Below are 24013 nucleotides of genomic sequence, written 5' to 3'. Positions count from 1 at the left end.
GAACGCGGAGTACGTGGCGACACCACAGTCCTCGTGGATGACGTCCACGATGATACGGGCAAGCTGTCACTAGGCCTGTAAGAAAGCCACTCGAGATCAAACCTGTTTTCTTGGCTCGACTCGAAAAAACTAAGAACATCTCCAACAGCCGCGCTAAGCGCCGCGCGTAAAAAACCTGTTTATCGCACGCGCTGCAGCTGGTTTTACGCGCCCGCCTGCGCTGGCTCCAACAGCCGCGCTATAATGCAGCACGCGCGCGCCGCTCCAGCAGAGCGCAAAAATACAGTATGCGTGAATCGTCGGACATTTTGCATATATGATATTTTGGACAAAAATGAACATGTGAAATTTGACACAAACAAGTTGATGAATAAAAATTCATGCCCATAAATTCAAAATCATGCCCACAAGTTCATCCAACCAAATTCAAATGCAAACTAAAGTTCAAGACATGAAAGACACATCAATCTTCATCTTCCTCGTCTTCGTCACTCTTCCGCCTTCGAAGATGAATCTTCCTCCCTCTCCTCATCACGCACCGCATCACGCACCGCATCATGTGAAGCTCCGACGGTGTTGGCAAGATCTTCAACGGCATCTTCATGGCAATGTGTGTGAGAAGGCACATCGAAAGACATTGCACCCATGGCGGCCAGAGGTGCACCCATGCCTCCCATGAGAGAAGCAAAACTCATGCCTCCCACGGCGGCCATAGCGTCGGAGGATGCTCCAAAGCCACCCATGCCTCCCATGGCGGCCGGAGGTGCACCCATGCCTCCCATGGCGGCCGGAGGTGCACCCATGCCTCCCATGGCTCCGAAGCCACCCATGCCTCCCATGGCGCCGAGGCCACCACCACCCATGGCGCCGAAGCCACCGCACCCATGGCGCCAAGGCCACCGCCACCCATTGCACGAACCAAGGCTCTTTTTTGGATCAAGACTTCTTGTTGGGCAAGATTGACATACTCTTTTTGCGCCGCATTGAGGTTAGATGTGTCCAAGAAGAACAAGTGCTTCTCCCATTCCAACAACTTAGCTCGCTCCTCGTTGCTCACTTTCCTCTCCTCCAAAGCCACCTTTCTCTCCCCGGCCGCCACCCTTCTCTCCTCGGCCGCCAACCTCCTCTCCTCGGCCACGGCATCTTGGTTCCTTGCCATTTTCCTCACCTCATTGGCTTCGACCCTTGCCTTCACAATAGCTTCCATAGCATTTTTTAGCTCATCATCTCCTTTCCTCTTCTTCTTTTCGGTTTTGTCTTTCTTGCACCCATCCGGTCGTTTTGGCTTCGAGTATGAAACCGAGTTGGGTGTGGGGCTTCTCTTGCCGTCGTCACTTGATGCATCATCCTCCTCATCATCATCATTCATCTCAATTGCTCGCTTTCGTTTGTTGCTCAAATGCAAATCCTCCAAACCATCACGCTTCTTCCATTTCTCATCATCCTTTAACACTTCATAGCAATGAGGCAAGGTAAAGACCCTGCCTTTCTTGATCTTCCCCTTCTTGGTTGTCCTTGTCTCTTCTTTGAACAAGTTTTGTGCAATGTTGTACTACAAGAAAAACAAAACAAGTTAGCACTTCGGTCACCAAAAACAAGTATGATGAACATATATGAGATGCCACTTACTCGATCATCCTCATTTGTGCCACTTGGGTTAATCTTGTCAACTGCCTTTTGTACGGCCGCCCACTTTTGACAATCCGAGTTGATTGTCGACCATCGGGACCGAAGTGATCTCTCGGAGCGGTCAATTCCACTCAAGTTGTGAGCATCAAAGTGTTCTTTCATTCGCCCCCAATACGCGTCTCTACTTTGATCACCTCCAATGGATGGATCCCTCAACACTTGCAAATAAGTATGGCATAGTAACTTGTCATCGTTGGTTGAGTAATTGCCCGCTCTTCCTTTCGGCGCCTCGACAATTCCCTCACCCTCCTCGTCCACCTCAAACTCATGGTCTTCGAAATAGATGTCATTGGTTTGAGACCAATGCGAATTGTTGGACCCAACACCCATAGTGAACATGTATGCATCATCGTTGAGACTATAAAGTTTTTGAACAATGCAAATAAGCTATCTATATGTGATGATGATGCATTGAAAAAATAAGAAGAAAAGAAAAGTTGGAAATTTTTTCACCTTGGGGGCATTTCGTCGAACACGTGGTGCGCGTCGGCGGCCGGCTCAACGAGTGAGCTCGCCGGCGCTTCGGTAGCCGCCGCGGCCGTCGAACGCCCTGCAAGCTTCTTTCCCCTCGCCTTCGTGGTGCCGGAACCGTCCACCGCCTTGTTTTTCTTCCCGGATGTTTTGCCCTTCTTCGTCCGCGCCGCATTGGGGACCTTCTTCGACGGTGCGGCGGCGGCACGGGACGGCGCCGGCGCGACGCCACCCGGCGCCGTGGTCATCCGCGGCGGCAAGAAGAGGCTGCACGCGAGGCCGACTCTCGGCGGAGCTCCGGCGGTGGCGACGCCAGCGCTTCCCGCGCTAGGGTTTCCGGCGGCGGCGGCGGCGGGGGGGTCGCGGCTGTACAGCGGGGTGAGCGGGGCGCCGGTGTGCGCGTCCATGGGTGGGTGGCAGGGCGCCGGCGCCGGCGCGCGCGGGGCGTAGGACGAGCAGAGGAGAGAGTGCGGCGCGAGCGCTCGAGTGTGCCGCGCGCTGTAGCTGGCGCCCGAAATACGCCGCGCGAGTAAGTGTTTTCAACCGCGCGCCCAACCCGTTATAGCGCGTGCGCCGTTTTTGCGCGCCCGCTGGAGCGACCCGCCGCGTTGCGCGCGCGCTAAAACGGCCTAATTTGCGGCGCGGCGCTAGTTTAGCGCGGCTGTTGGAGATGCTCTAAGCATTAGTTTATGCAGCTCCATAGAAAAATGAGTTGATCTTGAACGCGGGCTCACTTGATTTTTTGGGATCTCAGACTCTCTACGGTGTGAAAACTCAAGATTTTTGATCGGACGACGATGATTTGTGCATTTTTCTCTTCTTGGAAGTATCGCTTTTGAAGAACCTCTTCTGGCGTCCGGGTGTTGCCTTTGGTGGTGGTTACAGTGTTGCTGTTGTGAGCGTTTAATCACTGCGATGGGTTTTTTCTTAATATATTTTTCTCTTTTTTTATTTTTGTTCTTGGTTGTGTGCATCCTTATATTTTTTGATATCTTGTTTGCGCAGAGATTGGGTGTAATTGGTATCCTCGTGATATTAATATATTAAAAGGAAATACTATAATTTATTATCATATACCCCTTTCTTCCCGGATTACTTGTCGCGAAAATTAATAGAAATGGATCTGGAACTAAAATACATTTACATCCCTGCTACAAGTAATTTCGGACAGAGGTAATGTGTGTTCTCTATGATTTCTCAATTTTATCTACTATAAAACACGACATTCATTAAAACGTGAAGAATATTTCAGACTCGATATGATACGCGGTAAGCCATGTGATAAATACCGTGTTATCTTTTGTCAAAGTTTGAGAGCCGATTTCTTCTATTATCTGTTCATTGACGACGTCTTGCTATCAAGTATATTAGTCTTCCCATGCAAAAAAGCTCTGGACTTTAGCTGAGTGAGAACAAGTTTTTTTTTTGAGAAATAGCTGAGTGAGAACAAGTGAAAGTACTTTTAAATAATTTATATTAACATGTTTTTATTAGAATAATACTATGTATCCAGTGGCAGGTCCAATGGGCTGAAGCCTGCCTTCTAGAAAAAAACGGTTTCTGCTCGCGAAAAAAAAACGATTTCTTTTTTACTACTCCCTCCTTCCATCTATATAGAGCCTAATGCGTTTTTCAAGACCGTCTTTGACTATTAATAAAATTAATACTACATGACATGCATAATGTGAAAATTATATCATAGAAAGCTCCTTTCACATACGAATTTGATGATGTGCTTTGTGTAAGTTGCATGTCATATATTATTGCTCTAACATTTGATCAAAATTAGTCTCGAAAAATGCATTAGGCCCTATATAAATGGAAGGAGGGAGTACTGATATTCTTCGTTTAGGACCGGCCCAACTACTCCCAACGTCCAGGCAGACGTGAATCCGCTACTCTGTCCTCATTCGAGCCAGCAAAGAAGCACCGCCGGCCGCCAATCCTGACCCTAGGCAGCTGCCATCGGCGGCTCCTCCGGTCCTCCTGACTCGACCTCGTACAGACGCTCGACGGAGGCATGGCCGCACGGCCACCTCGTGAAGGCGCTCCACAACGCCAGCGCGAACGGCAGCCCGCAGGACTCGAGTGGCGGCATCAAAGGCCCCTGACTTGAGTGCAGCCGCCAACTCGTCGCTGGCCGAAGAAGTGGACGCGTCGGCCGGCCGGAGATAGGATTCGGCTCGCACAGCAGCACGCCCCGCTCCATCTCATCATGCTCGATATCGACTTTAGATTGTTACAAGCTGAGTATGAGCCATTTTCTACTGACCATGAGCTTCACTCGGTTTGAGCTCGCTCGAATTTTAATATAAATTAAGAGCAGAGCCTAATCCAACTCACTCGAACTCAATTGCAGCCATAGCTGTTGATCAGCGCTGGGTTACACAGATCAATCAAACATGATTTAAGGGGTGATCGGGCTTTTTCAGATGTTTTCCGCAAGTACCAAAATACCATTTTGGTAAAGGTGTAATCTCCACTGTCCATTTACCTTGAAATTGTAAACTTTTTAAAGGGGGGTGTACCGAAGCAAATATGTGAAGAAATGCCCCCTGCAGCATAGCTTCGCCCCTCAATACATGTGCTGGTAATTTCGCTTCAGGTCCAAACCTATGAGGCTATGCTGCTCATCTCGTTGAAGGACAGGAAAGATGACGGTCTGGGCCGACAGCAGCGGGCAAACAACGACAGCCAAACTGGAACAAACCACGAAGATGGGCGGCGGGTACGTATCCATGGGGCTGCCCCACGCCAAAAATCTGCGCTGCGTTTAGCGCATAGGAACTTCCATCATCTTTCTTCACAGATCAAACATGTGTCATTTGAAATTTTGAATCGAATGAAACTGAAAACAGGAACTAGCATAACATGCTCCGCTATCCTAATCACCCGACACGACAAGCTTACCATAAGAATCAGAATGTAAAAAAGTACAGATGACAGTCTATCACTCTTCATCTTTGAATCAACATTACATGGTGTCCTTACGCACCACAACCCGCTCACTCAAATAAGTCAAGATCAAAATATCGTTATGATCGTTACATAGCACCGGCTCGCGAAAACACCGGCGAGAATAAATAGCTCACTACTGGTCAAAAATTACTCTCACAAAGGCACACATATCTATGGAAACAAGAGTTTTATCTTTTTTCCCATTATTGAAAAAAATGTAAGGTATGCTTTGGACTATGTAAGGTATTTCCCACGGGCAGGACTTACGCCGCGGCCAACTTCATCTCCTGCTGGTCCTCGAGATTCAGAACGTCAAGCAGCTTTGGCCAAGACTCGGGGATTCCTCCGGGTAAATCGAACTCGAGAACCTTCCCCTGCTTCTGGTAGAAATCCTCCACAGGTTGACTCTGAAAATGCCAGGAAGACAAATGCTAATTGTGATTACTAGTTCCATCAAGTATGCGATCAAAAGCATTGTAGCGCTACTGATGATGCTCGGCACACTAACAGAGTGCAAGAACTGCATGCTTTAGGAACTGAATTTAACTAGCTGGAGTAAAAGGCAAGGAATTATGTAGCGAGTGCGAAAATGCAGAGTGCAATACCATTTTATTGTAGATCCGCAGGCGATTTCTCACAACCTCTTCGGTGTCGTCGTCTCGAGTAAGAAGCTTTGACATGCAGTTATTGGGGGGTAACAATGGTGACATGTAGATCGGTGGTAGCCCATTTTCAGCCTTGACATCAATGCAGGCCAAATTGAAGTTCTTACCACACTGGCTACAAATACGTCTACCAAGGCACTTCTGTACTATGATATCTTCTCTCAACTTCAGATTAACCACCATATCAATGTCTGTAACTCCGTCAAGAATTTCCTGAGCAAAGTATATGGAAGAAAACATTATTAGTTTGGAACATCATGATTAAGTAAACAACCATCAAAGAGTATCTGATTGCAGTTTTTGCTTGACACAGCCAGCTAATCAAAGTGTTACATATTAGCAAGCTAAGCAGAAAGTACTCATGCAATCACACCTCTAAATAAAGATTTTTAGATATATATCGCATTGCACTTCTGCAAATCAAATTAGCAAGAAAACAATTAACTGAAATTGATGGAATTCAATCACCAAGTTTTTCCTATCATAAGGAATAAACAAAGCAGAAATGGCTCATGATATGTAAAAAAATCCTCACCGCTTGGTTTACGGTGCGTGGAAAACCATCAAGAATAAATCCTGATTCACCCTTCTCTTCTCCTTTCTTCAGCCGTTTAGATAAAAGATTGATGATAATTTCATCAGAAACCAGCTTTCCTTGATTAACAATTTCCTTAAGCTGCAGAAGAAAAACCAACCATGTCATTTCCAAACGAAAGAAAAAGGATAATCAGATAAAGAGCAAAGCTAATATAGCACGATGATGCAGCACCCATGTCAAGACACAGTAAAAAAAATGGCCTTCTGATGCATGCATCATTGCCATCGATTAAATTAGAATCATACATATAACCACCTTAGCAATAGACCCTGGGGGAAGCAATAGGATAAGTATATGTTTACTCTTCCTGTCTATTCAGGATTGGAAGTATTAGAAAAAGTTCTAGTGAATAGCCTGCTATGCTTTCCCAATTGGATGTATTAGAACGTTTTTAAGTGATGAATAGCCCGCAACACTTTTCCAATTGGCAATTGGAATAAAATAGCCAAAGGCAAAATCATCCCCTGAAACACCATCCTAGGATTTAAAGATAGTAATAACTAGACTGTTGGTGTTTATGAATTCAAAAACAATATTACTATTGCTTAGCATTTTCGTTATCAATCTACATCTATAGTCTATAGAAGATGCAAAATTTCCACCAAATTATGATCTCAGGTCTGCAATGGAGGCGAAATGGATCGCAATAGCACACTGAGTTCAAATGGCATATCATATCCGACTCAAGTTCAAGCAGTCCCCGACAAGATCCTGACGGTTAATTCTGAATGTTCAGTACAGAATTATAATCTTGACCTACTTCACAGGTAAAAAATAATCGCGAATCACATAGGGCAAGGCCAGACACCACAATTAGGCACATCTCTACTGATCTGTGATATATACACCTTAGCAGAAACGAGCCGCGAATCCCAATTCACAGATCCAGATCGGGATCTGGAAATCGGCGGAGAGGGGAATGGGGGAAGGTGCACTCACCTGCACGGCGTCCGGGCCGGTGGAGGCGAGCTCGTCGCGGACGAGGTCGCCGGTGGCGATGTGGGGCACGCCGAGGAGGCGGGAGAGGCGGCTGGCGTAGGTGCCCTTGCCGACGCCGGGGCAGCCCAGGAAGACCCACTGCACGTTCCTCTCGTGCGCCGGTCGGCGCCTCCTCTCGGCCCCCGCGAACGGGAAGGCCGGCGCCGCCGCGGGCGTCTGCTCGGGCGCCAGCGACGTCGCCATGCGCCTCCTGCCTGCCGCGACGGAGGAGGAGGAGGACGACGCCGCGGCGCGGAGCAGGCGCTGTACGGCCGCCATGGCGAGGCTGGCGCGTGGCGGAGATGGAGGCGCGGGGTTTTAGGGTTCGGTGGCCCCTCGCCGCTTCCTCCGCCGGGTATTTGTACGCGCGCGCGGCGGCTTCGCGAGCACAGATGCGACGGGGATGGAGAGGGGGGCTGGGAGGAGAAGACGATGCCGGGCTGAGGCGAGGGGGGCGTGGCGCGGGTCCAGTGCCAACGCGTGTAACGGCCCTACCTGTCGTTCTCCGTGGTCCTCTGGACTAGGTGCATGCGCGAGGTTAAAGCTGTTCGGGCCGAACATCGCAGTAGTGTTGTACGGTTTCACCGTCCGATTTGAATCTGGATGTTTGTGTCGATGCGAATCTGGATGCCGGAGAATATCCGTTCTCAGCATCTGCCGGACCCTATTTCCTCCCTAAACGTCTTTTCTTTTAAGGAAATTGGCCATCATGGTGGTTTATATTCGAAAAAACTAACACCCACACATGTGGACAGGCGTTTGTATCTCGCCCATACGCGTGGATCCACGTTCATTTGTGGTTGCACAAGTCTTGCTATGTTTGTGGTGCCACGTAGGATTAGGCTGGTGTGTGCGCATTTATCTGGTCGCCGACACGTCCGTTTTCAGCACACGAAGGGACCGATGTGTGGGCATTTAGCAGTTCGCCCACACGTCAGTTTTCACTCATGCACAGGGGCTGGTGTGTGGACATTTATCAGTTCGCCCACACGCCCGTCTCCTCTCCTACACTCAAAGCTGCCAGTTGATATGTGTTTTGCAGGATACATGGCAACTGCCCTGGTGTGTTTGTAAGAAGATGACAACTCTCTTTTTACCCGAACATGTCAGTTGTCATGTGTTTTATAGGGTACATGGCAATTGCCCTAGTGTGCTTGTAAGCAGATGACAACTCTCTCTTTTTACCCGAACATGTTATTTTGACATGTCTCTTTGTAGCACTACACGGCGACTACCTAATTACCTAGTGTTAGTAGGTGGCAACTCCTAAAGTTTTCAAATCATGGCAACTGTAGTAAATCAGACCATACATGGCAACTGCCTAGTGTTAGTAGGTGGCAACCCCTAAAATTTTCAAATCATGGCAACTATAGTAAACTAGACCATACATGGCAACAGCTGCAGTTGTCCAAAAATGGCATCTGGCATTTGACCTGAGATGGCAACTGCAGTTAAGCAACCATGGCAAATGTAGTTGTCCGACATGGCAACTGCAGTTAAACGAACATGGAAGAGGGTTCGTACCATGGTAACTGCGGGGCGCGTGATGACTGTCACGCGGGTCGTGCGGGACCATGAGGTAGGAGACCTGACATACGGATGTGTGGGCGTTATCTATTTTGCCCACACGTAGGTGCGTGAGAGGGACCGCGAGAAAAAAAGAGGTGTGTGGGCATTACTTATTTTGCCCACACATCCTTTTAGACACCACACAAAACGTGTGGGTAGACATTTTAACGCCCATACGTATACGTATGGGCGTTATCGGCGTCATTTATATTTCATATGCAAACATCGATAAATCATTTGTTAAGACATCTACTAAAAAATCGGAAGCTTCGATTTCCAGATAATGGTTCTAGAGACCTCCGAATTTCTAGCCAACAAATATGGCGCCATATTGGCCTTCCTAGGGCAATGAGAAAAATCTATGGAAATAAAATTACAAGCTAAAAACGAGCATTCTTTATAAATTGCCGCAGCCGGACCAACCTCCGTTCTGCATGATCTCAATAACTTCCATGCAACCACCTTCCGCGTAAATTTTGTTACATCCAATTTCATTAGCGAGGAGGAGTCCATCTCGTAATCCCCGTGCTTCTGTTGTTGTCGCATCTTCTACGAATGAGATGTTGTTGCATGATGTTGCCACAAAAAAGCTCGTATGGTCCCGTAGAAACGCACCTGTCGCCTCGGTGCCACTGTCACAATCGAAACCAACATCAAAATTCAGTTTAAGCATGCCCTCTGATGGCTTCTCCCAGCCACGTCTCTTTATTCTGCTCTTGAGAAATTTTTCGCAAGTGATGCTATTGCTTGCGTCGATCTAGTGGGTCTTCAACATCCCCCCGTTCAAAGAAATTAATTCAATTGGACCTCACACTTAGTCCCTATACAGCCGCTGACCAGCATCCCTTAAATCGCCTTAAAAAATAGGGACGATATAAGGGCGATCAGATGCGACCAGACTCCAGGTCATAGCGGTCCCACTAGCAGCCGGGGCCGAATCCTCTGACCTGCACAAGGCAAGTTAAAGAGCTAGAGAATCATCTATTCCTTCCGTCACAGTTAAATTTGCGTGCGTTTCCACAATAGACAAGGTTTAAGGCGCATTGCATTTATTTGTAGCAGCTAATTAGTACTCTGATATACTATTTCTATATGCATGCATAGTATGAATGCTATTTTTTAGCCCATCTCACAACCAATAGATAACCACCTAGGTTCCAGAGAATTTCCAAGCGCGTTTTCTAAACCGTGACGGAGGAAGTATGTGTAAAATGGAGAAGTAAAGTCAGAGAATGTTCCCTGTTAAAAAATTAATGTTGTTCGCATTTTACTGTAGGTAATCATTGTTCTTAAATTATTGTGTTAGGCTGCAAATTAAAGGAATCTAGTGAAGGAAAATCAGGATGCGGTAGCTTACCTGACTTTCATTCCTATGTTAGAGGATATGGATCCCTAGCAGCCACCCGGAACTCCTTTCTGGTCAAGGCGGAGGGACCTAAATTGTAGTCCCACCTCAACGTGCGAGGCGGATGCCGATCGGCTTAAATAGCTACACCGGCGGATGACAACAATCTTCTCTCTGGTTGCATGGGTCGACCAACTCTTGTTGTGCGAACGAGTAGCTTGACACTAGATTGCATTTCATCAATCGATGATTGTTCATCGAGTGACAAGTTTATCTTGTTCATATACGTTGATGATTGTTCATCGAGTGTCAAGTTTATCTCATTCATATACGTTAATAGTCCTACTACAATCAAAGAGATTTTTAAATTGGTCATCGAATTTTGTTTCGGCCTACACCCTTGCACACACATTGTGATTAAAAAGCGCCATGCGAACATCAATGTTCCGTTTGTGAATAAGATATATCATGACTATTAATTTTCTCTGTGATAAGCATAAAAGATTAATAGTGACAGTCCATCTCCTTAACAAAGGATGCATTGGTGACTGAAGTTTATCGCTTTTGGACATTTAAGCTGGTCGATTAACTCCTCATGCGACATGGTGGGACGAAACATCCAAAACCCACCAGCCCCATACAGATGTGAAAATTAGTATGAGCAATATACTATTTGGTGTTTTTTACAGCCCCGCCGCCCCAACATCCGCAACATCCAAAATTATCGACGTGCACATGGCTGCGTATATTAGTTGATTTTGGAAATAGGGTTTGTAATTGCAAATGGCAAAACTTAAAGGCGCATCCGCTGACATTTGAGGGCTTAAATTTGCAGGTTATGGCTGTATATGCTCTAGGAGGGCCAAGTTGTCAGTTATCACGACTCATTTCCTCTCTTCCTATTGAGAGTCGCCACTTCTTCCCTCTTCTTTTTGGCATTTTCCTAAAAGGCATAGCTTCCCCTATGACAGATGACACCCCCCTCCTCCGAAGTGATTCGGGGGAGAGAAGATGCGAAGCTATGGTGAAGTGGAAAGAAGAAAGGATGGACAGTGTACGTGTTTGTTAGGGGAAGCCACAAAGGTCATGGGCCCACAGAGATGCCGGCCCAGGCCCTCTTAAAATCCAGCTCAAATTTTATTGAAGATGGCTCAGACCAGAAAACGGAGACCGAAAGCGCGCGGTGGTCATACCATTTCTTTCGTCTCTTTTCTCCAGCGGCCAGGGCGGCCGCCAAGATCCGCGCCTCCCAGCCTTGCCGTCGCGGCCGGAGGCGACGGCCAAGGGCCTTGTGATTGGTTAGGGCAGATGGGAACGGACGATCACCTCCGCGACGACGGTACCATCTCGGCGCTCCTCGCCTGCCGCTTTGATGCCGACAAGGTCGACGCGCTTGAGCTCCTCGCGCAGGGCGTCGATTTTCAAGGACGTCGTCACTATCTCATCCCACCTCGCGCAGGTTCTGTTCTTGCTAAGGCTTGCTTTTAGATTATGATATATTCCCTCCGTAAACTAATACAAGAGCGTCTGAAATCGAGATACCCTTTTGGTCTATACTCTTCTTTGTGATGCGCATGGTTTTTAACAGATTCAGAAGTGTCAGGTTCAGATGTTCTATGCTTCACTGTATTTGGATAAGATGCACACCACCGAACACACAAGATCTTGCTCCATCAACCAGCACGGCACTCCATCTCGAACAGTAAACTCTACTGAATCTTCCTTCTGAGCCAAGTCAACATTTAAGGAAGCATCTTTGTTCAAAACTAGGATGGTGGCCCGCGCAAATTCGTGGGCAGCATCTTGTTATTTTACAAAATTTAATACTAGTTTCATTTGGAATCTCCTCCCTCACGCACGATCATTGCCGCGCGCGACGCGGATGCGAGTGCGCGGCTCCGGTGAGCTGACGGCTGTCCATTTGTCGGCTAATTTGGAACAATGAAACCGTGGATCACTTTTTTATGTGTTTCGTGGCTAAGATCATCTGGAGCTTGCTGGAATGTGCTTTTAATCTAAGAACAGTGCCTGTTAACCTAAAACAATGTTTTGGGATTTGGCTCAGAAGTTTTCCAAAGAATTATAAATCTTTGGTCTCTGAATCACTGTCGGAACTGCTGCTGCGTTCTGAACTATTTGGAGGAGTAGAAATGATATTTGTTTTACAGATAAGAGGATCAATGATCCTTTTGCTTTGATTCATCCGTTGTGCCACTAGATTAATTCTTGCTCAGTTTTGCGGCAAAAACAGTAAAATCTAGAGGAACAGAGTAAATAGAGCGAATAAGTGAGATCTTCGGGGCTGCTCAGGCACAGAGACCTGCTGTACCGGCATCGCTAGAAAGGGACTTTGGCGAGATACCTGGCGTTGTATATATAACGGGCGAATTGGCCCAAAATGTGCATTCATAATGAAGCTTGTGCTTTACTCTCAGCTGATTAATTTACAAATGATTGATATGACTATCGATAAGCTTCACTTGAAGAGTACTCCAGAAACGAAGCAGCAAAAACAAAAAATCACATTGATGCGCTTAACATCGGCCGTAATCCAGCTATGTAATGGTAGCAGACTGGTAGATTTGCTGCATCACCCCTCTGAAGCGGTCAATGTCGAGGGTGACGTTCTGGCCGTTGAAGAAAGTCTCCCAAGCCACACCGAAACCCTGCCTTTGTATGGAGCGGGGGTCGGTGAAAACGGTGTGGTTCCTTGGGTATATGTACTTGAGGGTCGTCTCCTCGGCGGTGGCCTCGTACTCGACGTACCGGAGCCCCATGTCAGCCGTCGGCGCTCCGAAGGCACTAAAGGACGCCCACCTCATGTCGCCCCACGGGACGATCTGCATCACCGTGCCGTTGCGCGGGAGGAACACCAGGTTGGTGAGCCCTGCGCCATGCACACCCAATATCACGTCACATGAGTTCACCACCTCCGCGAACCGGGCCATGTCGCTCACGACCTCCGGCCCCGCGGATACCACCTCGAAACCGACCTCCGTGGCAGTTCCGATGGCCTCCGGCTCGTTGGCGATCTCCCTCGACCTGCGCCGCGACACCATGACGAGACGAGGCCTGCCGCCGGAGGTTATGTTTACGGGGGTCGCCCACTCACGCTTCAACGAGTAGGCTGACCGGAGAAAGTCTCGGAAGTCAGTCATCGTGTAGCCCTTGCGGGACAGAGCTGGGATGATCCCTAGTTCTTTATGGCTCTCAGTGCCGACGCGCACCGACGGGAAGCAACGGACCTCGTCGTCAGCGTCGAAGTCAATGACGGGGTAGATGGAGAGTGCGGCGAGGATATCCTTGAACTTGCCAAGCCATTTCGAGTCGTAGTCGGTGGCCACGAGCTGGACGCGGCCTTCGTACTCCCGCGCAGTGTTGAAAAGAGGGATGATGCCGTCGGTCATGGCGTGGAAGAAGTTGGCGAGGTAGCCACCAGAGGAGAAAATCACCGCGGGGACGTCGTGCGTCACCGTGCACCCTGGCGGATCCGGCCCCGGCGGGGCGCTCCATCGGATGGTCACCTCCCGAACAGTCTGCATAGTCCGTGGCTCCCACTTGCGCGTGTACGGGTGGATCGTCACCGTCCCACTCTCAGGTCGGTAACTGTCATCGGAAGCTGAGACCACATACACACTGGCGGCTTTGCCGTGCATACGGACGTCGCCTTCCATGGCGCAAGTGTCCATGCGCTCACTGCGAAAGTCGCAACTTGACTTGCTTCTTGGTGCCGCCGCATCTGTATCATGCACACAATAGTTATTAGTTTTTTCTTTGAGGAACAATATTCTTAATTAGTTCTAGTCAGAAACTTCGCTAGGTTTTCTTTTGTCACTCTTGGGAAAATTTCAATTGCAGTTGGATTATTTCATCATTGGCAGCTCCTTAATACACGAGAACGGTGTTTTATAGGACTGGCTCTAGGGTGTCCCTTGTTCAAAAGAAAAATCAAAATATATTTAAAATTTACAAAAAGTATCATTTTTTTCTACAACTACATACACATGTTCTCTAAGTTTGTGCAAATTTTTATTAAGTAATATATGATTATTGGAAGGCTACAAAAAGAAGACAAAATTATGGCACAAAATATAACAAAGATTTAACCAGTTTTCATCTATATATTTGTCTGTTAGTATTTGTTCGTTTGCTACCAAATTCTAGTATATATCGCCAAACTCGTTGCCTCAACAAAATTATGAATGCAAATACATAGTGCTTGAGTATGCACTATACTTTGTACGTACCTGATTTTATCAAAGAACCATCTCCTCCCCCGTTCATGGCTTGGAGCCCCTTCTCATTCCCGAGATCTGCAACAGAAATACAGAATTCAATTTAGTCAGACTTGACTTTTGAATGAACAAGCTAATTGAAGCCCCGTTCTGCAGAGAAACGGCAGTTGATTACCTCTGTTCACATCGACGACGTCGCTTGATGCAGGAGAAGGTGGTGCTTCCACGACCGGAGCTGAATCAAGCGAAGGATCGGGCAACACACTATCATGGTAGATTTGCTGCAAGACCCCTCTGAAGCGGTTGATGTCGAGGGTGACGTTCTGGCCGTTGAAGAAGGTCCCCCAAGCCACACCGAACCCCTGCTTCTGTATGGAGCGGGGGTCGGTGAAGACGGCGTGGTCCCTCGGGTATACGTACTTGAGCGTCGTCTCCTCGGCGGTCGCCTCGTACTCGACGTACCGGAGCCCCATGTCGGCCGTCGGCGCACCGAAGGCACTGAAGGACGCCCACCTCATGTCGCCCCACGGGACGACCTGCAGCACCGTGCCATTACGCGGGAGGAACACCAGGTTGGTGAGCCCTGCGCCATGCACGCCCATTATCACGTCGCACGAGTTCACCACCTCCGCGAACTGGGCCATGTCGCTCACGACCTCCGGCCCCGCAGGGACCACCTCGAAGCCAACCTCCGTAGCAGCTGCGATGGCCTCCGCCTCGTTCGCGAACTCCCTCGACCTGCGCCGCAACACCATGACGAGACGCGGCCTGTCGCCCGAGGCCCGGTTTACGGGGGTCGACCACTCGCGCTTTAGCGAGTAGGCCGACCGGAGAAACTCCCGGAAGTCCGTCATCGTGTAGCCCTTGCGGGAGAGAGCAGGGATGATCCCTAGCTCCTTATGGCTCTCGGTGCCGACGTGCACCGACGGGAAGCAACGCACCTCATCGTCGGCGTCGAAGTCGATGATCGGGTAGTTGGAGAGCGCGCCGAGGATATTCCGGAACTTACCAATCCACTTGGGGTCGTAGTCGGTGGCCACGAGCTGGACGCGGCCGTTGTACTCCCGCGCGGTGTTGAAGAGAGGGATGATGCCGTCGGTCATGGCGTGGAAGAAGTTGGCGAGGTAGCCGCCGGAGGAGAAGACCACTGCGGGGACATCGTGTGTCACCGTGCACGGTGGCGCTTCTAGTCTCGGTGGGTCGCTCCAGCGGACGATCACCTCCCGCACAGTCTGCATGGTTTGTGGCTCCCACTTGCGTGTGTACGGGTGGATCATCAACGCCCCGTTCTCTGGCCGATAGCTGTCGTCGGATGCTGAGACCACATACACGGTGGCGGCTTTGCCGTGCATACGGACGTCGCCTTCCATGGTGCAGATGTCCATGCGTTCATTGCGGAAGTCGCAACTTGACTTGCTTCTTGGTGCTGTCACATCTGCATCATGCACACAACAATTATTACTTATATTTTTGAGGAGAAATAGATCTAAATTGTCTTATATTTCTTTACAGAATGAGTACTAGTTAGACACTTCTCTTTAGGTTTTCCTTTGTCACTATTGGGAAAATTTCAATCGCAGTTCAATTATTCTACAACCCCTTCCATAGAAATAAGCCCCCATTACAGCCGGGAACTACTCGGTTTGTCTATGATTCAATCCACAACTCTTAAACTGATTCAAAATTGACTATCAAAATTTGCAAAAAAATGTACAACCAATAATAGTAATATATTGATGATTACTGGGAAGTTTCAAATATTTTTTCTTAACATGTTTACCAATATCCTGAAATTATAATTTCAGCCCATTTTTTCTCATATTTTTTCCAAAAAATAAAATTAACTAGAATTTTTTGAAATATTGTGGTATAAACAAGAATAATACACTGAACATTCTGGGGAAGTTTTGGTCATTTTGGCCAAACATATTTAAAATATTGTGAAAATATATTTTCTGCCCTATTTTAGTCTATGCCTTGACGTGTCAGCTGATTGGGCATTCAACAGGGTCAAACCCGGCCTATACTAGCCAAAACAAGGGTCAGGGAGGGGAGGGTTGAATCCTAGCCGGTTTTCAGAGATCTAGGTTGAATCCTAGCTGATTTTAGAGTTAAGTGTTGACTCTCTGAATAGCTAGTAAAATGAAATTCTCTCAGTTAAATATGCAGTATACTTTTGTACGTACCTGGTTTTGTCAAAGAACCATCTACTCCCCCGTTCATGGCTTGCAACCCCTTTTCCTCCTTTTTCAGATCTGCAACAGATTACAATATTCGAATTAGTCAGACATTGACTTTCGAACAAGCTAACCGAACCTCCATGTTCTGCAGACTGCAGATAAAAGCTCACTGAATTTAACTACCTTTGTTCGCGTCGACCACCTCGCTGGGCATCTCGTCGGGAGGAGGTAGTGCTTCGACGACTGGATCGGCCATTACAGTATTCTGGTAGATTTGCTGGAGCGCCCCTCTGAAGCGGTCGATGTCGAGCGTGACGTTCTGGCCGTTGAGGAAGATCCGCCATGTCATACTGTACCCCTGCCTGCTTATGGAGGGGATGTCGGTGAAGACGGCGTGGTCACTCGGGTACACGTACTTGAGCGTCGTCTCCTCGGCGGTCGCCTCGTACTTGACGTACCGGAGCCCCATGTCAGCCGTCGGCGCGCCGAAGGCACTGAAGGACGCCCAGCTCAGGTCGCCCCACGGGACGACCTGCAGCACCGTGGCGTTGCGGGGGAGGAACACCATGTTGGCGAGCCCAGCCCCATGCACGCCCACCATCACGTCGCACGAGTTCATCACCTCCGCGAGCCGGGCCATGTCGCTCATGGCCTCCGGCCCTGCCGCCACCACCTCGAAGCCGACCTCCATGGCTGCTGCCATGGCCTCCGCCTCGTTTGTGAACGTCCTCGAGTTGCGCCGTAGTATCATGGCGAGACGTGGCCTCTCGCCGGAGGCCCGGTTTACAGGGAATGACCACTCACGCTTCAGAGAGTAGACTGACCGGAGAAAGTCCCGGAAGTCCGTCATAGAGTAGCCCTTCCGGGAGAGGGCAGGGGTGATCCCTAGCTCCTTATGGCTCTCGGTGCCGACGTGCACCGACGGGAAGCAACGTACCTCGCTATCGGCGTCGAAGTCGATGACCGGGTAGTTGGAGAGCGCGGCGAGGATGTCTCGGAACTTGTCAACCCACTCATGGTTGTAGTCCGTGACCACGAGCTGGACATGGCCGTTGTACTCCCGCACAGCATTGAAGAGAGGGATGATGCCATCGGTCATGGCGTGGAAGAAGTTGCTGAGATAGCCGCCGGTGGAGAAGACCAACGCAGGGACATCATGCATCACCGTGCACTGTGGCGCATCCAGTCCTGGAGGGTCGTTCCAGCGGATGGTCACCTCTCTGATAGTCTGCATCGTCTCTGTCTCCGACTTGCGCGGGTACGGGTGGATCGTCATCATCCCGTTCTCAGGCCGGTAGCTGTCATCGGACGCTGAGACCACGTACACTGTGGCGGCCTTGCCATGCACACGGACATCACCTTTCATGGCGCAGATGTCCATGCGTTTACTGCTGAAATCGCAAGTTGACTTGCTTCTTGGTGCTGCCACATCTGTATCTTATAGACAAGAGTTAGTAATTAGTACACTAGTTTGAAACTTCTCTTAAGTTTTGTTTTCTTACTATTGGGAAGTTCTCAATTGCCGTTAGACTATTTCATTTACGAGCAGCACTTACAATACAGTGCTCTTTTCGGGTGGAATATAAGAGTGGCATGGGAATATAGGTCGTCAATTTAACTATGAAAACATGTACAATATGCCAAAGAAATATATGTTTATACAAAGTTCATTGGATGATTGAATCTTAATTTTTTTTTGTGAACAACACATTTTTCACTAATCAAATTGACGTCCTGAAATCCATGTGGCTGACTTCTATTTTATTCCGGAGAGTATTTCATATTGGTACTGTACAACTAACACAGTGCCTGTTACTCCCTCTGTTCAAATATAAAAGGCCTAACACATTTTTCGAGATTGTCTTTAATTATTAATAAAATTAATAATATATAAGATGTATAATTTAAAAATTACATCATAATAAAAAGAGCTTCTTCCACATATGAATTTTTTGATATACGTGTTTAAACATACACATCATGTACTATAGTTCAATGATATATTTTTTGAACATACGCATCATCGTATACTATTGTTCTAACCCATGGTCAAAGCCTCAAAGGCAACCTTAAAAAAGTATTAAGCCTTGTGTATTTGGATGGTGGGAGCAGCATTAGTTTGTTTGCTATTTAATTTAGTCAGTCTTGAGTTTTACTACCATTATGCAGAGAAAAGGCGAAATTACCTCTCTTCGCATTGACGACGTCGCCGGGGGTCTCGTCGCTTGATGTGGGAGAAGGTGGTGCTTCGACGGCCTCGCGGGGTGCCTCGTCACTTGATGGGGGAGAAGGTTGTGCATCCATGGTGCCGCCGGGCGTCTCGTCGTTTGATGCGGGAGAAGGTGGTGCATCGTTGGCCTTGCCTAGCGTCTCTTCATTTGATGTGGGAGAAGGTGGTGCTTCGACGGCCTCGCCGGGTGTCTCGTTGCTTGATGTGGGAGAAGGTTGCCCTTGGACGGCCTCGCCGGGCGTCTCATCGCTTGATAGGGGAGAAGGTTGTGCACCGACAGCCTCGCCGGCCATCTCACCGCTTGATGGGGGAGAAGGTGGTGCATCGACGGCCTCGCCGGCCGTCTCGTCGCTTGATGCGGGAGAAGGTAGTGCTCGTACGACCAAATCTGAATTAAACGAAGGGTCAACCACACAGGGCATATACTATTACTGTTAGCGTCAATCGATGATTTCATTAGAGAACTGAAGCTTCTCAAGCTCGGTTAAAGAATGAGTTTTGTTGCGTACCATGCGCAGCTCTCAACTTGGCTACCTCAAGTAGTAGTTCTTTGTGCGCAGCTCTTAGCTCGGCCACCTCACGCAGTAGCTGCTTCTGCTGCTTCCATATTGCACTCTCTGTACCTGGGACGGCGAAAGAGGACGTAGTGGCGGAGTTAAATTGCCTGGATTACAATGGTTAATAGTATCAGCTTTCCTAAAGCTAGGCTCTAGTATTTCATTATAACACCATATATACTCGGTACCTCAAAACATAAAGCATTCTGTAGCCAATGCTAGTACTTCATTCCAAATTATTGAAGTTCAATTGAGCTCTATTCTAAGTCAAATTTCTTAGAGTCCATAGCATGAAAATGTACTAGCTAATATATAACATCAAATATACAGAGTATAAAAATGTATTTGATAATGAAACTAATTGGGCATGGTAGATGTTGATATTTTTAAAAATATGGTCAAACACGAACTTCAATTAATTCGGTACGGAACGAGTATTATAGAATGTGTGGTGCACTGCGCGTTTAGACAAACTTGACTTTTGGACAGGCTAATTAACTTAACCTCTATTCTGCAGATAAAAGGTGATTAATTACCTATGTCGGCAAAATACTAAAATTACCTCTGTTCGCACCGACAACCTTGCCAGCCATCTCGTGGCTGGATTCGCGAGAAGGTGGTGCGTCGACGACCGAATCTGAATTAAATGAAGGATCCGTATACCACTGTTGTTAGCGCCAATCGATGATTTACTTAGAGAGCTGAAGATTCTCTACTGTAGCTCGGTTAAAGATCGAGTACCATGCTCAGCTTTGAACTTGGCTACATCATGTAGTAGTCGCTCCTGCTGCTGCCATATTGTATCCTCTATACCTGTGATGGCGAAAGAGGACGTAGCGGGAGGTTAATTGCATGGATTTCACGTTAACAATCCAGCTGAGTGCATACTCTTTCACTCCGCTCACCTGAAGACGGAACCTTGTGAGTCGACTGTCGAAAATACTCCGCAGCTTCGGTAACGCTGGTCCCTGTAACTGCAAGCCATGGAGGAAAGTCATGTTCAGCTGTAGATTTTACATGTAAAGTTGTCAAGATCGAACTACAAAACCGATGTCTCGAGAGGTACGCGCCCTTAAAAGGATCACGAAAATGTTAATCCGGATCGAGATCTTGTCAACTTCAAAGCGAGGGGTTGATTTGATTCATTGGCTGGCGTGCATGCATGTGAAAAAAATCAGTAGGCCCAACTCTGAACAGTTGTTTAATTCTTGGTGAATTCAAAAACTAAGCATTTTATCCAAGATGATCAAGCTCATGGTCAAATTATACATACTCATGCTGCAACAAATATGTATGTTGAATCATTGTTACAGCTTACTATGGACCAACAGTACTACTCTTCTTCTTGGAAAGATGGATCGAACAAGAACGCACGCGCGTACATAGATCAGATGAACACTCAGAAAACAGATGAACACTCGAAAAAGAGTTCCGATTATAATCGAGAGGACTTACGTCGGGGAACCTGCGGCATGTAGTCGGCATTGAGCAGGACGAAGACGAGGATAGGAAGCAGAAGCCACACGATGGCCCTTGCTCCTGCTCTGCTCGCAAGCTTCTTGCCGCTCTCGTTCCTCCTGGCCTTTTTCATCTCGCAGCCGGGCTGCTCTTGTACTGGCTTGAGCACTTAGCTCTCTACTGAATAATGGTGGTCACTGATCCTCCCTCACTGACCTCGGAGCTACTACTAGTATAGTATGTGTGCGTGGGACTTAATGACACTCGAGGTCAACCCGAAGATTTAGTACAAGTGAAGCGTGATGTGATCTCCTTTCTGAACGCGCTTTAATGCGCGAGCTTAGTTTAATCCGAGCTTTCTCATACTCCAGAGTGTGTCTTAAGTCTTTGGGTTGACCTCGACCTGGAGTGTCATTAGATCCCATGCACTGTAATAATGGCTCCATTGCGTTAATCGAGCATATATACAGCCATTCGCCGACTAAGCATACGACTAGTCTATTCCACTCCTACGCTCTCGTGATAAACCACGATAAAATATCTCTGTCGTACAGTAGTTCTCCTTATACCAAATTGTACTGTAGTTCTTTTTTTTTCTAATAGTAGTAAGCAACGCGGATCACCAAACCGTCCGTCGAAAGTTCTGACACTTTTAGCCATCCGTGGCTCATCAATTTCGTTAGGACTAGTCTGAACTAGAGGATGAAGCACGCTTTGCCGCGCTGTCCTTCGAAGTTAAGCGTCTTTTTAATGTGTTTCTACACTGGTGGTTACGGTTGGTTGCTTTGTTGCATTCTGAATTGGGCATTCGGTATTAACCGAAACAGATTTTGGTACTTTCTATATTTGGGTTAGCACAAGTGTTAAACCAAAGATAACATATAAATATTAAAACTGATTGTTCAGTTGACAATTTTTTTTAATTTTAGTGAACACAACTGTTAACAAAAAATAACATTCAAATATTGAAACCAAACGTTTGGTTAACCGACTAAAACGGTTCAGTATTTACTCCAAAAAGGATCACTCAGACTCACATCAATACGTGCAGCCTACCCTCTTATATAGCTCAGCTCTCCTTTCCTTGTGCGTAACAAGGGCGAGGTGGGACTAACAATGTACACACATATAGTACAGTCAAAGCTCCTACTCCTGTCCTGACCATCCGAGTAAATAAATTTAGGTTTTGCATGCAGCTGCTTGCATGGCCTATGTCCTAAGCCCACATGTCTAGCGCATCTGACCATCCACGAAAAAAAACGCGTAAAAACAAGACGCACATTGCCACAGTAACCTCTCGATTCACCAGATCGCTCCCTGGGAGCTTAGTATCTCTAGGGATGTCTGAACCCATAAATCGTTCATAAATCGGGGGAAACTTTGAGGGAGCCCGAACATGCAAAGGTGCAGCCAACTCAACCTTGAACCCCATCATAAGTCCACATCCTGCTAAGAGCAAGTACAAAATAGTGACATAAGCATGCTATAAGGATTAGAATATTATATCTTCCTAAATACTTAAAAGTGCATCTGTACTATTTCAGACTCCCGAGCGCACGCTCATGGACCGAACGATGCAACAGACTGATTTTAGATTTGGTAAACTGTTCACCCAGTTATTCTATATATGGAAACATTCTCCAACTACAGTGCATTGATTTTTATTCACCTTGTCCGACCAACGGTGTCAATCCAGCGATCACGTAACGTGAATTAATTCTGGTACAAGAAAATTCAAAAAACTATAACTTTCACACCGTGTGTCGAAATGATGATCCGTTTTCACCGTCGGGTTCCTTGTGACGAGCTCTTCAAAACTAGATCTGACATGAATATGTTTTGATGATTTTTTTAACGAAGCAACTGTGATGCTAGATGAGGCAAGTTTAGTGCTAAACATGAGCAACTTTGATGCTAGAAGAATTGCACCATGTGTATAAGTGAATTCACCTAGTAGCCTCTTACTTAGTTGTGTGCAATAGGTAATAGGTGGTTACATAGTTCGTTGCCTACCATACAATAAAAGTTACTCACCGTAAAGTGGGAAGTTGTCTAACATGGTTTCTTAGTTGTCTGCCTCAGAAATCAAGTTGCCTACATCGCTACGAAGCTTCCTACGGGTGATCCACAATTGCCTAAAATACTATGAAAGTTGTCCATCAGGGGACCTAAGTTGCCAACGCTATTGAGCACACGGTTGTTGTCTAGTCAGGTCGCGGGTGTTAGATGAGAAGTTGCATAGGGGGTTATCAGAAGTTTCATAGCGGGGCGGATTAGACAATTGCCTACAAACCAACGCAAATTTTTAATTTTTGGTCAAGTTGCCTACAAAAATCATTGAAATCTTCATATATAATGATGGAAAACACACATGAGTTGCCTAGTCAGATCGCGACGAGCTTTCCAAAACTAAACTCCACATGGATATGTTTCTTTAATATTTTTTAGAAGCAACTTTGATGCAAGATGAGGCAACTTTAGTACTAAACAGAAGCAACTTCGCTCCATTAAAAATAACTAATTAGCAACAATAAGCATCTAAATAATGATACAAAACAACTTCAAAACAGAGGTAGATAGCATCACAACTTTTCTTCTACAAGAGGCAACTTTAGTGCTAAAAGCAGGCAACTTCACTACATTATGTGTCCTAGTTAGTTTTACCTAATTTTCTACTAACTTCCTCGTCAGTACCTCTAAGTTGCCCATTGTTCACGCTAGTATGTCGTTGTTTCTAAATTTCCTATAATACTATGAAGTCATCTACCGGTGATACTCTTGTGTCTACTATTGCTAGTTATGGTAGGCAACATGATGGTGAATCTTGGCCACTTCAGAGTGTTTGTAGGCAACTTAGAAAACAATGATTAATAACTTCATAGTATTGCAGGCAACTATTTTGGAAAGTTAGGCAACTATGCAGCAATTGTAGGCAACTAGTTACCAATAGCAGGCAACTATACATCAATGGTAGGCAATTTATAGCATATGTATAGGCAATTGAACATCAAGTATAGGAAGTGACCATAAACTATAGGAAATTGAGCAGTCATGATACGCAAGTAGGGATAATGTTAGCA

The 24013-nt window shown here is 47.0% G+C and overlaps 3 protein-coding genes and 1 pseudogene across 3 annotated transcripts; all 4 read right to left on the bottom strand.

The window, feature by feature from the left end:
* Positions 1–2138: 2138 nt before the first annotated feature.
* On the bottom strand, positions 2139–4258 carry LOC147973662 (uncharacterized; annotated as a pseudogene).
* Positions 4259–5086: 828 nt separating this feature from the next.
* On the bottom strand, positions 5087–7800 carry LOC125511324 (putative adenylate kinase 1, chloroplastic). Its single transcript, XM_048676669.2, has 4 exons — positions 7321–7800; positions 6319–6459; positions 5724–5996; positions 5087–5525 (listed from the first exon to the last, which is right to left on the bottom strand). The coding sequence occupies exons 1-4, from the start codon at positions 7636–7638 to the stop codon at positions 5382–5384; spliced, it is 876 nt and encodes a 291-aa protein (XP_048532626.1). The 5' UTR covers positions 7639–7800; the 3' UTR covers positions 5087–5381.
* Positions 7801–12678: 4878 nt separating this feature from the next.
* On the bottom strand, positions 12679–14816 carry LOC147973661 (alpha-1,3-arabinosyltransferase XAT3-like). Its single transcript, XM_087522187.1, has 3 exons — positions 14684–14816; positions 14521–14586; positions 12679–14012 (listed from the first exon to the last, which is right to left on the bottom strand). Exons 2-3 carry the CDS (start codon positions 14555–14557, stop codon positions 12829–12831), a joined length of 1221 nt encoding a protein of 406 aa, XP_087378313.1. The 5' UTR covers positions 14558–14586; positions 14684–14816; the 3' UTR covers positions 12679–12828.
* On the bottom strand, positions 14574–21174 carry LOC125511323 (uncharacterized). Its single transcript, XM_087524746.1, has 10 exons — positions 20931–21174; positions 20381–20449; positions 20217–20288; positions 20038–20112; positions 19428–19541; positions 18875–19306; positions 16872–18119; positions 16695–16763; positions 14671–15943; positions 14574–14586 (listed from the first exon to the last, which is right to left on the bottom strand). The coding sequence occupies exons 1-10, from the start codon at positions 21064–21066 to the stop codon at positions 14574–14576; spliced, it is 3501 nt and encodes a 1166-aa protein (XP_087380872.1). The 5' UTR covers positions 21067–21174.
* Positions 21175–24013: the final 2839 nt, after the last annotated feature.

This window comes from Triticum urartu, chromosome 5A, assembly GCF_056163025.1.
Source record: "Triticum urartu cultivar PI428250 chromosome 5A, HENAU_Tu73, whole genome shotgun sequence".
Classification (NCBI taxonomy): Eukaryota; Viridiplantae; Streptophyta; class Magnoliopsida; order Poales; family Poaceae; genus Triticum; species Triticum urartu.
The sequence above is the reverse complement of the archived record's forward strand: the minus strand, read 5'-3'. Positions and strand labels throughout refer to the sequence as shown.

Excerpts from the sequence above, each read along its gene's own strand:
- LOC125511324 (XM_048676669.2), bottom strand. The coding sequence starts at position 7,638 with ATGGCGGCCGTACAGCGCCTGCTCCGCGCCGCGGCGTCGTCCTCCTCC. Across the intron at positions 6,460-7,320 it reads CCGGCCCGGACGCCGTGCAG|CTTAAGGAAATTGTTAATCA; the intron begins GTGAGTGCACCT and ends TTTCTTCTGCAG. Across the intron at positions 5,526-5,723 it reads TGCGGATCTACAATAAAATG|AGTCAACCTGTGGAGGATTT; the intron begins GTATTGCACTCT and ends TGGCATTTTCAG.
- LOC147973661 (XM_087522187.1), bottom strand. The coding sequence starts at position 14,557 with ATGAACGGGGGAGGAGATGGTTCTTTGATAAAATCAG. Across the intron at positions 14,013-14,520 it reads TGGTTCTTTGATAAAATCAG|ATGCGGCGGCACCAAGAAGC; the intron begins GTACGTACAAAG and ends TGCATGATACAG.
- LOC125511323 (XM_087524746.1), bottom strand. The coding sequence starts at position 21,066 with ATGAAAAAGGCCAGGAGGAACGAGAGCGGCAAGAAGCTTGCGAGCAGA. Across the intron at positions 19,542-20,037 it reads GGTTGTCGGTGCGAACAGAG|GTACAGAGAGTGCAATATGG; the intron begins GTAATTTTAGTA and ends TCGCCGTCCCAG. Across the intron at positions 19,307-19,427 it reads CAAGTTGAGAGCTGCGCATG|ATTTGGTCGTACGAGCACTA; the intron begins GTACGCAACAAA and ends CGTTTAATTCAG.